We start from the raw sequence: 15,770 nt of genomic DNA on the forward strand, positions 1-15,770 counted from the left end.
TGAATTCCAAGTGTACTGAAAATACCTGTGAATTTTATTTCAGAATATATTTCATTTTTTACATACCATTCAGAAGACTGACAACCTTTTAATCCCCTTATCATTCAACAAACAATTAATTTTGGTGCTCTGTAAAGCCAGAGTGTGTGCATGGCTTGAGACAATTGTTATTAGGAGTGCTTGTTGATGCTCTAACATTGCCCACAATAGCTACAAGGACCATTGTCACACTGAAATGCCATGTATTCAGACTAGCTGGCACATCCATCAGGGCCCAATTAAATTTTAAAACTTAAGTTAAACCTCTCTTGCCAAAGACGATTAAACGTTTGTACAGTACCAGGTATAAAGTATCTGACTCGTCTTAGTTTACTTTGCTATTGTACAGCTGTGTGGCATGTAAGAATAAACACAATGTTCAACAGTATATTAGACTATAAAACTGGACCTCAGATTTGTTTTGCAGTACTTGCACTTATTTGCTGTAAATGACAATATGTGGAGAAGATCAGGAATGGATGTAAGTTATAAGGCATTAAGTCGTATCCTGACTCCTGGAAAAAAAAAAAAAAATAAACCAATGCTCAAATTCTGTATACTTTAGGAGACTATCTATGAATTTGGAAATGTTGAAAATCCATATAAAAAAATCAACAAAAACATCTTTGTCAAAGACATTTTCTTTAGTAAATAAGATAATAAATTAATTAATAATACATAAGCATTCCAGCACGCAACCAGAACTGACGATGAATATAAAAAGCAATGCACCTTAAATTATTTCAGTGACAATCAATTTTTAAGGACATCAAGGGGGAAACCAGACCATTTGTTACAAAACACAGTTAACAGTTCTGATGATCCAAAAGCTATGCTACTTCACAGTACACTACAAAAACAGATGCAGTTCAGTAGTTCTGCCATTAGGATTACCAAAGAAAGAGCTCACGACAACACCTATACCATGCATGGCATTTTGTTTTGTAACACAAGAACTGTTGGCTGCTACATCAACCAAAGACAGCCTCTTGTGGCTGCTCTGGTGGTCTCGTCTCCCTGCTGTCAATATTTCAGGACAAGAGAAGGACATGGAGAATGTGTCATGAAAAGCATAGCAACTGATGTTACCACTTTTTAATAATTGTCCACTGTTGAGAGAAGCCATACGGAGCTACAGTGTGCTATAGAGGGCCACCTCCACTGGGCCATGTATACATGGTTAGAAAAATGTCAAAAGTTGGCACATTCTTGGTACTCTGACATATTCATTTGAAATAACACAAATAAGTCAATTCAACATTGCATGGTACAAAGTTAAAGTAACATTTAACAGATTATTAAATGGCAGTTTAAATTTTGTGACAATGTGTCCCTTTAAGTTGTCCTGAGAAAATGCTATCCAATCATTTCGCAGAACAAATTTGTGTTCATATTGCATCATTGCATGTGTTTCTAACTGCTCTACAGATTTGATTCAGTTTTCTGTTGATGATCTGGAAACATACTATTCCACTATTTCTCAGCAGTTTTGGTATACTGTTTGCAAGTATATTCAGATAATGGAAAAAAAATTAAGGTCTGGGTTCCCTCACTCTTTCAGTATGATTCATAATCATCTGTAATTGTGTAAATAGCCAGCATCTTTCAACAGGATGAGTAATTCATGCTGTTATCTCAATTGTTTTGTTTTCTATTTCTCTCCCAGATTTTAGGGCGCTCAAAATTTTCATTTAAATCACTGTAAAAATTCCTGTAAACTGCAAAATCAGACAAAGGCAACAGTCTCCAAATCAGCATCACACCCTATCAAATGACAGTTATTCTAGATTGCAGTACTCTAGTCCTTCCTAAATTTTGAGTAATGATTGAGTAATAATACTAAAAAAATTAGCTACATGACCCACATTGCATGAAAACTATGCACACCAAAGATGAAAATTACTTGAAATGAAGCTACTTCAGTCCTAGAACATCTCTGACAATTCTGGTTGATTGCCTATGCGACAATTTGTATCATTCCAACAACTGGGCTGTCTAGGTCGGATTAAGGAGCAAAGGCTATGCCGGGAGCTTTGCGAAACATTGATTGGTCCATCATTAATGCTTTCTTTTGTTGCAGCTACAAACCATTAAACAGGTGATATGACCTAAAGACCCTCATGCAGCTGACTTGTATCTTCAGGATACTAGAAAAGTATAGCTGTAAAAGGAAATGTGAGGGTATGGTTGTAGCTACACAAAAGAAAAGAGCTCCCCCAAAAATTACACTATTTACTTGTTAGCTTCTTCTTGAAGTCTTGAAGCTGAACAGGTGGAACGGATCTTAGCCACTTCTATGGCTTCCATCTCCCGTGCGCTGTATTCGGGCCAGGACTACTTCATGGGACACTCTCTTACAGTCCTTTGCCAGGCCCAAGAAGCACATGAAGTCGATGAAACAAGTGGTAAGGTTCAACTTGCAGCCAAACTCACTTGTTGCATAGTCATAGGGAAACGTGTGGTGATAATTGTGAAATCCCTCACCTGAAAAGCACAAGAAACACTAGTCAGCAATTGATAATAAAATGTAATATGTACTCATATTCTTCTGGGTTGAAAGAGGAAAGTTGATGGAACAAGACCTGTTAGGGTTAGGGTTACAGTAATGCACAAAAGTGGTTGTTTTTAACCAGTGATCATTACAGCTTATGATTGTTTTGTTTAATTACCTCTGCAAGGTGGTAACCTGAAAGGGATCATGCATTTCGTTGTGTGTGTGTCTGTCTGTCCGCAGTAAATCCCTCAAACTACTGGGCATGTTTTTGTGCACAGTTATGACTGTGTGATGAAGAATGTCTCACGGTTGCAGCCATTCAAAACTTGTAAAAAAACATTTGCTCTTGCTACTTCCACTTTCGCTCTTCATTCACTGTCTAGCTCACTAGACCACCACTGCTCTCTCTCACTCTCTCTCCTCACATACTACTGGGCCAGTTTTTATACTACTGTGACCATGTTCACTCCAATTGTCAGTGAAAAAATTCAGGATGTGCATTGTGTTGTTTGGGCAAGCTAATAAAACACAGAGCAGACAAATATAGGGACAGAGACAGAGAGAAGTAGGGCCTGGCAGTGTGTGCAGACTGACCGAGCAATGAGTGTGTGTGTGAATCAGCGAGCGAGAGAATGAGAGACATTAGTAGTAATTTTGAATTTTGTTATTATATTTAGCATTGCTTTTGAAACATGGTTTCTGTCAAAAGTCATACAACTTTTGGCAAAGAGCCAGAAATTGCTGGCAATCTGTAGGTTCTTGTCCACTGGAATAATGTGTGTAATAAAATGAAACACATACAGAGAGAACAACAAGCTAAACTCGCGAGGCTTTGGGAGTTTTATGGTATATTTTACAGGACTTGACTTTACGCCTTGTCCACTTGTCCAGAACAAGTGGATTTTTTTGTAGGGCAAGCGAAAGAGAACCTTACTTGCCCCACCAGACAAGTTAAAAGTCATAAACAAAAAACAAATGTGTGTCTTCATATGTTGGGTGCCACTCATTATTCAACTATTTAGTAAAATGAATACACTCTGTACACAGAGTACCGATTTGAAACAAATACACTTTCTCCCCACAATACGTCCAACCAGCGTCCAACAAAGAATACCTTGAGTGACCAATCTCACACACACACACACAGTCCCGGCTCTGCCTATGTTGGCGCTCTAGGCAAAATGACCCCTTTGCGCCCTTCTGTGCATTCTGCATTTGCAAACAAAATGAGAAAAGTAAATCATTGTCATTTTTACCCCTAAAAAGTGACTTCTGTGCCTGGACAAGTGCCTCAAAAAGTTAATGTCAAGTCCTGTTTTGCATAGTGTACTGTATTATATCTGAATACAAAAATTTAACAGAAATCTGACAGTAAAATTAGCTGCTGAGTCTCTCCTGAGTTCTGCTCAGGAGGGGAGATACAACTGGCAGAAATCTGAACTCTGCACATGGTGGCACATTTTAGCTTGTATTTCATACCTATGGCACTGAACGTGACAAACTTGTTCTCCCTGGGGTTGATGTTCTGGTCATAGGGCCGGTTGCCCCACATGTGAGCCGCACTGTTGACCAGCCAGGTGGCATTCAGGACCAATGTGTACCTCAGCAGAGCTGGGACGAAGTAGGCCACCCACAGGGACTCCCCCCACAGGTACCAAGGCACAAACATGGGGAACAAGAAGCACATGAGCAGCACGGACGGCTTGTAATACCTGTAGTGCAAAACACAATGGACAGAGAGCAGAGAAATACATTGACTCAATATTATATGACTATCAAATATTTTCTTTGTCCACCAGAGTGAACACTGACTTGTCAGTGATGACATAATAAAATGATGAAGTGTACAATCAATCATTGACTCAAACTACTTACTTCCTCTGAAACATTACAACCTTATCGGCCTTCAAGTCAGTGAGCTCCAGCTTGCGCCCTTTTTCGATGACGTCAGGGTGTTTGCGCACCAGGAGCCAGCCAATGTGGGAAAAAAAGAAGCCCCGAACAGCATTGTGAGGGTCAGCATCTGTCTCTGAATATTTGTGATGAACCCTATGGTCTCGAGCCCATTCATAGATATCATTCTGTGGGTTGGAGTAAAGCCAAAGATTGCATACATTGTAAACTCAACATGGTATTTATGCTATAATGAAAACTGCCATTATCATGACTCCAAGTCTCAATGTGTGTGTGTTCTCTGTCATCTAGTTGATACCTGAAAGGCCATGGAATTAGCAGTGGCAAGAAAGATTCTGAGAGGTAATGAGGCCTTGTAGGACCTGTGACTCCACAGGCGATGAGCTCCAGCAGTCACTCCTAAAGCACTTAGCAAAAAGCATAACAGAGCTGTGGAGACACAAAGAAATGCATCAACAAATTAGTTTGACCACATCCATACTGCCTATCATAAATATTTTATTGCATTAATACTGCACAGTGTGTGCATATTGCCATTGCTCCCAAAATAGCTACAAAACTCTAACTCAATAGTCTGTATAATCCAATTTCTGCCCATATGTACAGTCAGCAACTGTGTCACACATTGTCACTGATAATGTATAATTATCTTCTATTTTTTCTTATCAGTCTGGGGATGACAAACATCTCCATACATCAGCTGCTCTGTTATACTATAAATGTGTTCTTCAGTATCTGTAATGGAGAAACACGGCAGTGGAGTTACATTTCACCTAGTTGATACTTTTTAGTGAAAGCAGGTGTGCAAATTTTCTTTACAATATAGGTCACACTGGCTTCCCAGTACTAGATTTTTATGACACAAGTAGTTTAAAATAAAACTTTTATTGTGATGGGCAACTTGTTTAATGCTAAAATTGTGCTGCTACCATCAGTAGTATGCCACACAAGGGTGTTCTTTGGCATGCTACTGGAGATACACCAGTTGATTAATTTCAGTCAGATCTTGACAATAAGCTTATAACATTATCAGTCAAGGCAGGGCAAGCAGTATAAATTGATGTAAGAGAAATATACACCCCACTGGGGGATATTCAATAAATAAATTGTGCAAAGTGAAGGTGAAAATGCAATTATTACATAGTTTATGCAATTATACAGATTCTCTATCAAGGACTGAAGTTCACTGTAATAGGCCATATAATGTCATGGTATTACAATTCTACAGTAGCAATGTGCTACTATACAGCATCTTCTTTCCTGTTTTTATGGGCCATTATCTTTGAGTAAAACCTGTTTTTCCTGAGAGCCAGTCCCTGAACATTTCTCAGTAGCCTGTTGCAGGCTGTGGGTTACAGTATAAGCTGTGCTCATGAGGATGCCTACCCTCCAGCCCATTATATACTCTATATGGCAGACTGGGAGGCTCTGAGGATCTGGCATGATAATGGGTGATCATGGGTGGCAAAGTGGACTGGCTGGCTCACGGCACACTAATGCCACTGAAGTCTCAAGCAGAGCTGCAGGACTTCCATTGAGTCTTACTGTTAGCACCAGGCTTAATACTCCAGCGATTACCTGCCATTACAACTGCACTGTCAGCAGCCAGCCTACATGTTATGAAATAACAGGTTGATAAAATGTACTTACACCAAAGCAAGGTCAAAGGAGATGCTGAAGGGACAAGGAATACGCCGTAGAGAGCACCTATATGTAATAATGTCATCAGTATGACATTTTTCCATACAATTATCCGTGGAGGTTTGGGGCCTTCTTTCTCTTTGTACGTATGATCAAAAGCGTCGTCTGTTGTGTTGGCCGTCGCTTCTGGAGGAACATTCCCGTTCCTGGAGTTTAGCTTGCCCGCCGCCTCCGTCTCCGTCATTGTGGCTGTGGGTTGGTGATGTACCGGCTGGCAAAGAGGAGATACGCACTCGTTACCTCCGTCATTTCGTAATTGCACGGGTAAAGCACATTAGCAGCCTACCTGTTTATCATTTCTACGCTAGCTTGTGAGGTAGCTAGCCGCCGCTGGCTTGCGCTTTACGGCCGTGAAGAATGAGAGGATGGTACTGATTAGTTCTAACTGACAAACGACACGCGCCGCGTTGCATAATACCGCTACCACAGCTGCAAAAAAATGACACGACAAGCACACAACTCACCTGATGGAGCCTGGCGAGTCGAAGAGAAGAATGCCTGTGGGTGTAAAACAGCGAGAAAACTGGCTCAACTCAAAGCCGCGGCAACCAAATATAGGAAAACTGACAGCTGGATGTACGCAGTTCAGCACGCATTTGTAGGAGATGCAGCTCGCGATGCCACTGCCGAGATGGACCAATCAAGGCTTTGATGCCGTCTCATGCCCGCTCTCTGATTGGCTGTCTGTTTATCTGCTGTTCACCTTTTATTCGTTTCCTGCCATATATATATTTTTTTTATATATGTATGTGTTTTTTTTTTTTTTTTTTTTTTTTTTTTTTTTACCTCCCTCAGCGAGTAGGGGCTGTCCAGACATGCACTGAATTAATCACACGCATTTTTTTATTCACCGTGGATTACACTGAATGAATGATCAAACAGTAGAATAATAACGTGCAACCTCAAAATGAACAAAAATAAAGCAGCTACTGCTACACAATAATCCCATGTATAATATGAGGGTTATGGGGCGTGCATTATCTGTCCGATTCCCACAGGATTATTACAGTAGTGGATATAATGAGGGGATTATAGAATATTCCACTTTACAAGACACTACACGCACCTTTTCGAATAGATTGATGTCTTGTTTTGATGGGCTTCCATAGGCTTGTTAAAATCACGTTATGTAAAGGTTGTGAGGCGATGGCCAGAATGAAGGGACATAGTAAGGTAGTGATGAACTGAGGGGCCCTTGTGATGCACTTCCAGGCCCGGGCCGTTTGTCCCAGTGAGCATGTAGGCCTACAGATGTGTCATCACCTGCACGTAGCTCTCACAGCACAGCATGTGTCTCCATCTAGTGGACAGACTGTGCGGTGCAGGGAGCTGATACTGCTGTTTACTTAGCAGCGTTAGCAGGCCCACGCTGCTGTCTCCTCGGAGGGGCTACAATGACCAGCAGCCTCTGACAGATGCACACATTTGCTCTGTAGTTTCAGCAGCTGCCACTCTTCTTTTTTTTATTAGCTTGCGGCATCGGCGTGACGTCATCACCGCGCGACTTTATTTACTTCTGGTCCAGTAGCCGCAATGGAGGTAAACAGGGATGAAGCGGAGCGCTGCATTGACATCGCAACTGCGGCGTTGACCAACAACGAGCCGGAGAAGGCTTACAGGTTTCTAGCGAAGGCACAGAGACTCTTCCCGACAGATAAAGCCAAAGGTAAGGCGGCCGAGCAGCTCGCCGTAGCTCCGAGGGCATGCAGCATCATCTGCAGCATCACCTGCATCCCGGATGAGCAGGGCAATGCATTTAGTCGGGGCCTTGATAGCAAACCAAGTCCTACAGTCATTAAACGCTTTTATATGACAAGGCAAAAACAGTGTGTTTGTTGGTTATTTGTCATTAAATATTAAGTTGCGCGGTTCAACATGATAAGTGTGCAGTGCTCAATGCATTGTCCATTCTACTCTGATTTCACATAAATCAGCTTCTGTTTGTGTCTCCTCTACCCTTGACTTGCCCCGTCTCTGTATGCAATTGTAATCCATGTTGAATGCTACTGTAAATATATTTTAATGCTCATAACACTTTTATTATATGTCATCTAGCCCTGCTGGAGTTAATAGCAAGGAATGGGTTTACACCCAGACAAGGCAGCCACTCACAGTTTACAGGGGACTCAGGGACTGGACAGCAGCAGACCAGCTCTGAGGATGTGAGACGTGAAGAAAAGCCCTCAGACACTGCCAAGCCATACACCCTAGACCAGTTAGATGCTGTAAAAAGGTACCAGTATGATGTTCATGCTGAGCTGGTTATGATAAGCAATAATGTAGCCTGAGGGTTTGATGGGGACAGAGTGGATATGCATGCATTTTTCAGTCTTCATATTGAGAATCATCTGTTCCCCTCACAGGATAAAACAATGTAAAGACTTCTATGAAATTCTTGGGGTCCAGAAAGACGCCTCAGAAGATGAACTCAAAAGGTCATACAGAAAACTTGCTTTGAAATTCCATCCGGACAAGAATCACGCTCCAGGTGCAACGGAGGCATTTAAAGGTAACCTGCACAGATCATGCCAACCTATGCTGACTATTGTTGACATCACGTCGAAATAGGGCTTCACAATATGAACCACATTTCACACCTCAATATTTATGCCAAATATTCACAATAACAATATGATATGGCTATGGGTTCAGACATATTTGAAAGTTTAAGTGTAGCAACAGTGAAAATTAAGCATTCCTCAAAAAGGAGCATAATACCAAATGGATGTAAAAATACAGTTACTTCACAAAGAACTTTATTGATCAGAACAGACCAATCTTAGGCTAACCCTAACCCTAAATTTGATAGCATCCATATTATTGCCTTTTGACATATTAATATCTCACATGTTCATATTTAGATAATAATATGATAATGAAATATTGTTCAGCAGTACATCAAAACCAGAAAACCTGTTTCAGGGCTATTTTGACCCACTAATATGACACCTAAACTTTTTTCTCTATTTACATATTTATCTAAAATATTTATCACTAATTTCTGGTGCTTCTAAGTCATTTTATATCTACTGTTATTTCCGACAGCCATAGGGAATGCGTATGCTGTCCTGAGTAACACTGATAAGAGGAGGCAGTATGACCAGTATGGGGAGGAGAGGAGACACCCATCAAGACACAGCCCAGAGAACGGGAACTTCGAGGCAGATATCTCACCTGAAGACCTCTTCAACATGTTCTTTGGAGGAGGCTACCCAACCAGTTAGTTTCGACATTTTGTTTTCATATTTCCGTTGCTTCGCCCTTCACGTCCTGCTGATTCTGATCTGTGTATGAATTCCTGTGTGTGGTCTACTCTAGGTAACGCTCACGTGTACACCAACGGGAGAATGCGTTACCAGAGACACGAGAGACGAGAACGGCAGAGAGATGTAAGCCTTATAATAATATGTTCATCATTTGGGCTGTGTGGATTTGCAAATCATGCATTTTGCTTTGTTCAACAGCAGGGGGAATCATTGAGTCAGAAACGTTACCAGCTGACTCAGGAGGTGTATTCAGCAGTATCTCCATTTTAATCGTCTGTTTTATAGGCAGAATAAGAATAGGCTGCTGATTGAAATGTGTTGTGTTGCAGGGGGGCCTCACCCTCTTCGTCCAGGTCATGCCCATCCTCATCCTGGTTATTGTGTCCGCCCTTAGTCAGATGATGGTCAACAACCCTCCCTACAGCCTCAGCTTCAGGCCGTGAGTGTGACCCCCGATCACAAATACATGCCTAAGAAGGATGTGAAATAACAGTGCTTATAAGATTGGCAAATCATCGCATGACATAAATGTATGAGCAGTGAACAATTTTTCCCACAATTGTTATTTTCATGCATTTTTGCTATAGAGTCAGAGGGCAAACAATCATCACTGGGCTTGAATTTTTATAAGTTTATCACTGATTTATTGATTTACCTCATCAAAGATCCTTTTTTTGTGAATGCATGATAATTAGCAGAAATAGATGTGCTTGTCTTATATTTGCAGACTAATTGTGTGCTGAGAGCAATCCATTTTATTGACCTGCTAATCTGTTGTGTGATAAAAAGAAATCATTGTGATGGAGCCCAATTAGTTACAAATACTCAAAGATCTCCTCTCTGGCTGTACATGTCTGGTTTTATCGCATGTATCTTTGTGTCACTATCAGTCCTGATTCCTGCTAAGGAGGTCGGAGTGTGCCAGATGTCTGTCATGCCTTCAGCTGTGTGAAGTCCAGTCCTCTCTAATGCTGTGTCCTACATTCATGCAGATCAGCAGGTCACACTCACAAGAGGCTGACTGAGAACCTCAAGGTGCCATACTATGTGGGTGACCAGTTCGCCAAGGAGTACACTGGCATGAATCTGAAGACTCTAGAGCGGACAGTGGAGGACGATTATATTTCCAACCTTCGCAATAACTGCTGGAAGGAGAAGCAGCAAAGTATGCTTGCCTGGAAAACAATTTTTACCTGCTATCAGAAACCTGGGTTGTGATCTATTTATCACTCTAGTGGCTGATTGAAGATTAAAAAGGTTTTGAATTTAGGAGTGCATGGTCCAATGTGGGATTTATGACTGCCAACATGTCTTTAGTGTGGCTAAACAATTAATTGAGATATAAAAATTCTTATAAGGCCAAGTAAAAAAGCATATTCCTCAGACATAAGAAAGTATTTGTGCAGCACAGACCCCAGCAACCTTCATCCTCATTTTCAATCATCATTTTGATATATATAAATTTTGTTTTGTTTGTGAAAATGAAAATTACAAAATGTATTCAATGCTAAAATCATGAATCATAATGCAATCACAAAATAATTGCAAGAAGAGTTTTTTTTTTTTTTTTTTTTTTTTTACCATATTTTTCAGCCCTAGTCCCTAAGCAAGACACTGAACCCCTGGCAGCAGCTACAATGGGGATCATTAACCTGTCACATCATTATTATTATTATTATTATATTGTCAGGAATTGTTTAAGCCTATGCTAATCCTCCATCAAAGTGGCTGCTGCCTGTTGTGTTCAAGTGCTGCTATGTAAAGTTGATAAAGAAGTAAGAGAGAGTAATTAACCAGTAAACGGTTGAGACCTAGACAAAGGCATGCAGCAGTACCCTGAGTAACGTACGATTATGCTGTTTTTTTGTCAATTTATTCATTGTGTTGACAGAGTTTCATATAATTTATTTGTAATCAAGAGTTTATGCTGTTTCTTGCAGAGGAGGGTATGCTGTACAGAGCTCGCTATTTTGGGGACAGTGATCTTTACCAGAGAGCACAGAAGGCTCGCACACCCAGTTGTGCCAAGTTATCCGAGATCACGGCTTCAATACACGGTTGAGGCTACCTTCATACTTGTAAGCAAGATTTTGTTTCTCAGCACATTTAGAAGTGACTGTTTGCATGTGGAAATTCACAGCTTTAATGCATGCTTTTTGCCTTGTGTCCAGGTTTCCTGAATCAAGAGAAAGGATCATTTATTTGCTGTAAATAGATAAGCTTTAACAATCAGGAGACACAGCAAGCTACACTGCAAACGAACCAGCATCTGTCCCCTGGAGAATATGGGATATTCAAGATGACCACGGGATTGCTTAAAACCATTTCTTGGAAATATTGGGATACGGAGTCAACATGAACATAATGTTTCGAGATAGCAAAACAATCTAAAAATAACTTGTCCCCCTGAGGTGGCATGGACTTGGAGAACCTCCAAGCCCCAATTTTTTTATGTGCCATGAAGCTGACACTGTTCACTCTCACGTCATGGTTTTAGCAAGAATGCAGTATGAAACCTAAAAATAGCAAGGTAAGATGTAGTCCTACAGATGTCCTTTATGTAGCAGTTGATTAGACACCACGGTGAATGCTTCCTCCTAAGTTTTATGCAGTCAAATCGGTGAAGGCGACAGGCTTGAGAGCTTATTTTGTGATTTGACCTCACATGCACATTCTGAACTTCCGAAACTATGCAGGAATAACATGAAACCTCTGATGAATATGCTCCTAAGTCTAGAGTTTGTCAGACACTTGAACATGTTACCTTTGTCTCCTTTGCTGTAGTGTGTGAAAACAATCAGGACACAGCCCTGTACACCACTTTTCTGAACTGTAGTAAGGTAGAGTTACATAGCCTGATGGCTCTCCACTTTAAATGCCATACAAGTGAGAGATGCACTGTACCTGCCCACAAAGTGGGATTGTGTCTGACAGCTTCCAGTGTTGGAGTGTAATGTCTCTGACAAACACCTATCATGGGTTAAAAAAAAACATTTTTTTTGTCACACTGTACCTTTATAGTATGCTATTTATTGTTGAATTCTTTGTATTATTTATTTTCAAAAGAGGATTAGGAAAACAATAAAGGTCTTGCTCACATTTTCCACCTTGTTTTTACTCCCAAATGATAAAATAAACATGGATGGCTTAACATGTTGGATCTGAGTCATCATTCTGGGTATGTGAAGTAGAGAATGGGGTGGAGATAAAGGCCCAGTCAGCACATTACTCATGTAAAGTTGGCCGGCCAGCTGACTGTGACTGGAAGCCGTCAGTGGAAACATGGCTTTGTGCACGTTCACAGTTCAACTGACTTCGTGCTCGTCCACACAATTGGTACAGGCTGCTTACCCTGCGGGATAGGTTTTTTTTTTTTTTTTTTTTTTGTAAAATGATACAAAGCAGATGATTAAGCTCTGTTTTCAGGTTTGTGGACTTAGCAAAAGACTACCACATGCTGACCACTTCATTTACAGTCAGAGAAATTTAATAACATTTTGGTACAGAGCTTGATCAGGATATTTAACCTGATGAAGATGAAGGTGTTTAACCTGACAAACTGCATGATGAAGGTCTCTGTACTAAAAAGTTGTTAAAAACATCTCTGACTCCAGGTGAAGTACACAAGTGGGAGTCTTTTCCTATGTCTTTATCGACCTGTGGTCTTTTCCTACACACCTGTCGATCCATAGGTGTGCAAAAGTACTGCTCTTTTAAGGTTTTTATTTATTTAATTTTCAAAATCCATTTTTGTTCTTCGACCGGATTTCTTCTGGCACTCACAATGCCAATTTATACAGGTAGTAGCTGGGTATTGCACGTCAGGTAGTTTATCTCATTTGGGTAGCTGAAAGCTGTTACTCACTACAAGTGGTGCCTTAATAATTAAAGCTGCATATTACATGAAGCCGGTATTGGATAACTTGGACCTGACAGTATTCGTGAAATGAGACAGAGGAAAAGAGCAAGTTGTTTAAAAATAATTTATTCTGCAATCATGAAAGTACAAAAACAGTGCAATATTGTGAATATTTGAATATCAAATAAATAACGTTGAATGCAGGACATGGACAGGTCTACATTGAAAAAGAACCAAGTTACATTTGACTTTGCTGAGCTGTAGCTTGCACATATATGAAGCAAGCACCGGTAGGCCTTTGTGCTTAAATACAAGCAGTCACTAAGGCCCCTAATGGTCCTCTTGGTGTGTAATTCAATTAACTGCCATGTCAAAAAAAAAAAAAAAAAGAAAAATGGTCTCAAAATGACTGTTACCATATAAGCTAGCTGCCATTGTACGGTTTCAACAGAAACTGAGGTACGCAGTTTAATACTTGCAAATGCCTATTGATCAGATATAGTGGTAATTTGCAAAACTGCATGCCATTGAGAAGCACAAATGGTTCTGCACCGTTTGCTCCAAGTACCATGAATTGTGGCTCCCTTACAGTAGGAACAATAGGCTACATCATTACAAAATACATCCTTACCGTTAAGAAGGCAACAAATACATTGAATTACAATAAGGCTCTTATGTGAGCTTTAACTGGGCATTTTAAAAAGGTTGACGATAAAACACTAAAGCCAGTCCCTTGATGCAAGTCAGTTTTCAGCATTCCTCAATGAGCATTTCTTCTGAACTGTACAGTTTCTTCTTGATCACTCGGAAACCAGTGCTAAGTTTAATAGCTTGCCTCACTACTGGAGTGGAAGGAGACTTGGTGCTAAAAAGTCCCTGGATTTTAGGCCACAGCCCGCTAGACTCTATCCTCAACACCAGCGTCAGTTGAAAGGTAGGGACGAGGTATGGGTCCACTGATATCTGTCCCACGCTCTCGCAGACGAGCCCTTGCTCCACACAAAGGTCAATGAGAGCCCCCCTCAAGCCGCAGGGCTCACTAGCTGCCAGGTGAAGGAGCTCGCGCCCGATGTGCTCCAGAAGTTTCTCTGGGATTAGGAGTTTAGTACACCTTAAGGCGCAGTCAGAGTCTTTGGCTTCCTTCAAACTTCGGGCGATGAGGTCCACTACGTCTTTTAGTATGGTCTCCTCCATCGGATCATAGAAGAGATCATCAATGGAAGGTGAGAGGTCACTGGAGAAATCTGACCCTGTGGAATAAACACCGACATAGTGATTAGTGGTGCATATCATGCATCAAGTACAAAATCTCAGTCACTTCTTGCAATGGGTGTTAGATGTCCCATCAAAACAAAGCTGTTTACCTGAGTCAGAGAGATCACTCCTGCTGCCATTGTTGGACCTGGACTCAATGCTGCTGCTGCTGCCTCCTGCACTGAAATCAGCCAGTCTCTGCACCAGTTTCCCCCAGGACAACCTCCTGGGACTGCTGTCCACTGGAGAAGGGGGTAGAGAGGAGCTAATATCGCTGGGTGCAGACAGAGCAGGCATGGTTGTCTTCTTGCAGTGTTCAAGCCTTTATCAGCTGCTCTTTGTGGTCACTTCTGTTCATGGGGAGACAACAAAAGATAAGGACTCAAACTCAAGCTCATGACAAAACAACAGCAACACAGTACGCAGCAAAAAAAGGTAGCCATTAGCAACAGCAAAAGACATTTGAAAAACAGTTAAATAGTAAATACGCAGGGTAACTTTGTAAAGCTAAAAACCTCTTTGTTCAGAAAGAGCAGCAGCTGTTCAATTACTCAAATTAAGCTAACAAACTCAGTAATTATGAAGGGGGAGAAGTACTTACAGTCTTTCTAGGAGCGTTAACCCGTCGCCGCCGTTAAACACGATTAATTAAACGCTTACTGCCGTGGAAAAACAGGCTGTTTCACTCAAGTTGTTTTCCCTACACGTCCTCTGCCCCTCATCAGCTGCCCAGCTCTGCAGCTTGTCCTGCAACAATGTTTTTATATGGCTCTCTCAGGCCACGCCCACTCCTCCGCGGTTGGCCAATCAAAATGAGAGGCACGCCATCGGAGCTGTATCTTGCCTGGTAACATGCCAGCAGAGAAGAAAGACAAATAGCAGAAAAAGGGGGGTGGGGAGTGGGGGGGTGAATAATAGACCCCAGTGTTATGGAAATCTACAAGAACTTGCCTGGTCTTGTCGGATCCATATTGTATTTTTATGCAACATCCTCCATAAAAAATATAAATACGTGGCTCCGTGGCCATCCAGCGCTGACAGCAGAGAGCTCCCTGTATGCAAGGCTCAGTTGTTTGTTGCAGTGCACATTACGTCATCTGTTTTCCTCTACCATTACATCAGATTTTTCAGCTATAAGTCAGTGTGTGATTGCAGTGCAAATACTGGATGATCAATGGCAGCATACAGCACTGAACAAATCATATAAATGAGCACTGGTAAATAAAATAAAATAAAAATAATA

The 15,770-nt window shown here is 41.1% G+C and overlaps 3 protein-coding genes across 4 annotated transcripts; 1 reads left to right on the top strand and 2 right to left on the bottom strand.

Annotated features, from left to right (window-relative positions):
- Positions 1-6,772, bottom strand: scd (stearoyl-CoA desaturase (delta-9-desaturase)). The gene is made up of 6 exons (XM_030077798.1): positions 6,613-6,772; positions 6,098-6,359; positions 4,746-4,876; positions 4,409-4,614; positions 4,013-4,245; positions 1-2,523 (listed from the first exon to the last, which is right to left on the bottom strand). Exons 2-6 carry the CDS (start codon positions 6,330-6,332, stop codon positions 2,324-2,326), a joined length of 1,005 nt encoding a protein of 334 aa, XP_029933658.1. The 5' UTR covers positions 6,333-6,359; positions 6,613-6,772; the 3' UTR covers positions 1-2,323.
- Positions 6,773-7,628: 856 nt separating this feature from the next.
- Positions 7,629-12,565, top strand: dnajb12b (DnaJ heat shock protein family (Hsp40) member B12b). Its single transcript, XM_030077797.1, has 9 exons — positions 7,629-7,814; positions 8,204-8,381; positions 8,512-8,657; positions 9,194-9,367; positions 9,467-9,537; positions 9,744-9,853; positions 10,407-10,579; positions 11,355-11,492; positions 11,586-12,565. The coding sequence occupies exons 1-8, from the start codon at positions 7,682-7,684 to the stop codon at positions 11,474-11,476; spliced, it is 1,107 nt and encodes a 368-aa protein (XP_029933657.1). The 5' UTR covers positions 7,629-7,681; the 3' UTR covers positions 11,477-11,492; positions 11,586-12,565.
- An 813-nt stretch (positions 12,566-13,378) lies between these two features.
- On the bottom strand, positions 13,379-15,281 carry ddit4 (DNA-damage-inducible transcript 4). 2 transcript variants are annotated; one of them, XM_030077317.1, is made up of 3 exons: positions 15,129-15,281; positions 14,638-14,877; positions 13,379-14,523 (listed from the first exon to the last, which is right to left on the bottom strand). In XM_030077317.1, the coding sequence occupies exons 2-3, from the start codon at positions 14,822-14,824 to the stop codon at positions 14,024-14,026; spliced, it is 687 nt and encodes a 228-aa protein (XP_029933177.1). In that variant the 5' UTR covers positions 14,825-14,877; positions 15,129-15,281; the 3' UTR covers positions 13,379-14,023. The 2 variants fall into 2 exon arrangements, with proteins under 2 accessions (XP_029933177.1, XP_029933178.1); XM_030077318.1 differs by having other exon boundaries at positions 14,638-14,874; positions 15,129-15,274.
- Positions 15,282-15,770: the final 489 nt, after the last annotated feature.

This window comes from Myripristis murdjan, chromosome 19 (assembly GCF_902150065.1).
Source record: "Myripristis murdjan chromosome 19, fMyrMur1.1, whole genome shotgun sequence".
In the NCBI taxonomy this organism is placed as follows: Eukaryota; Metazoa; Chordata; class Actinopteri; order Holocentriformes; family Holocentridae; genus Myripristis; species Myripristis murdjan.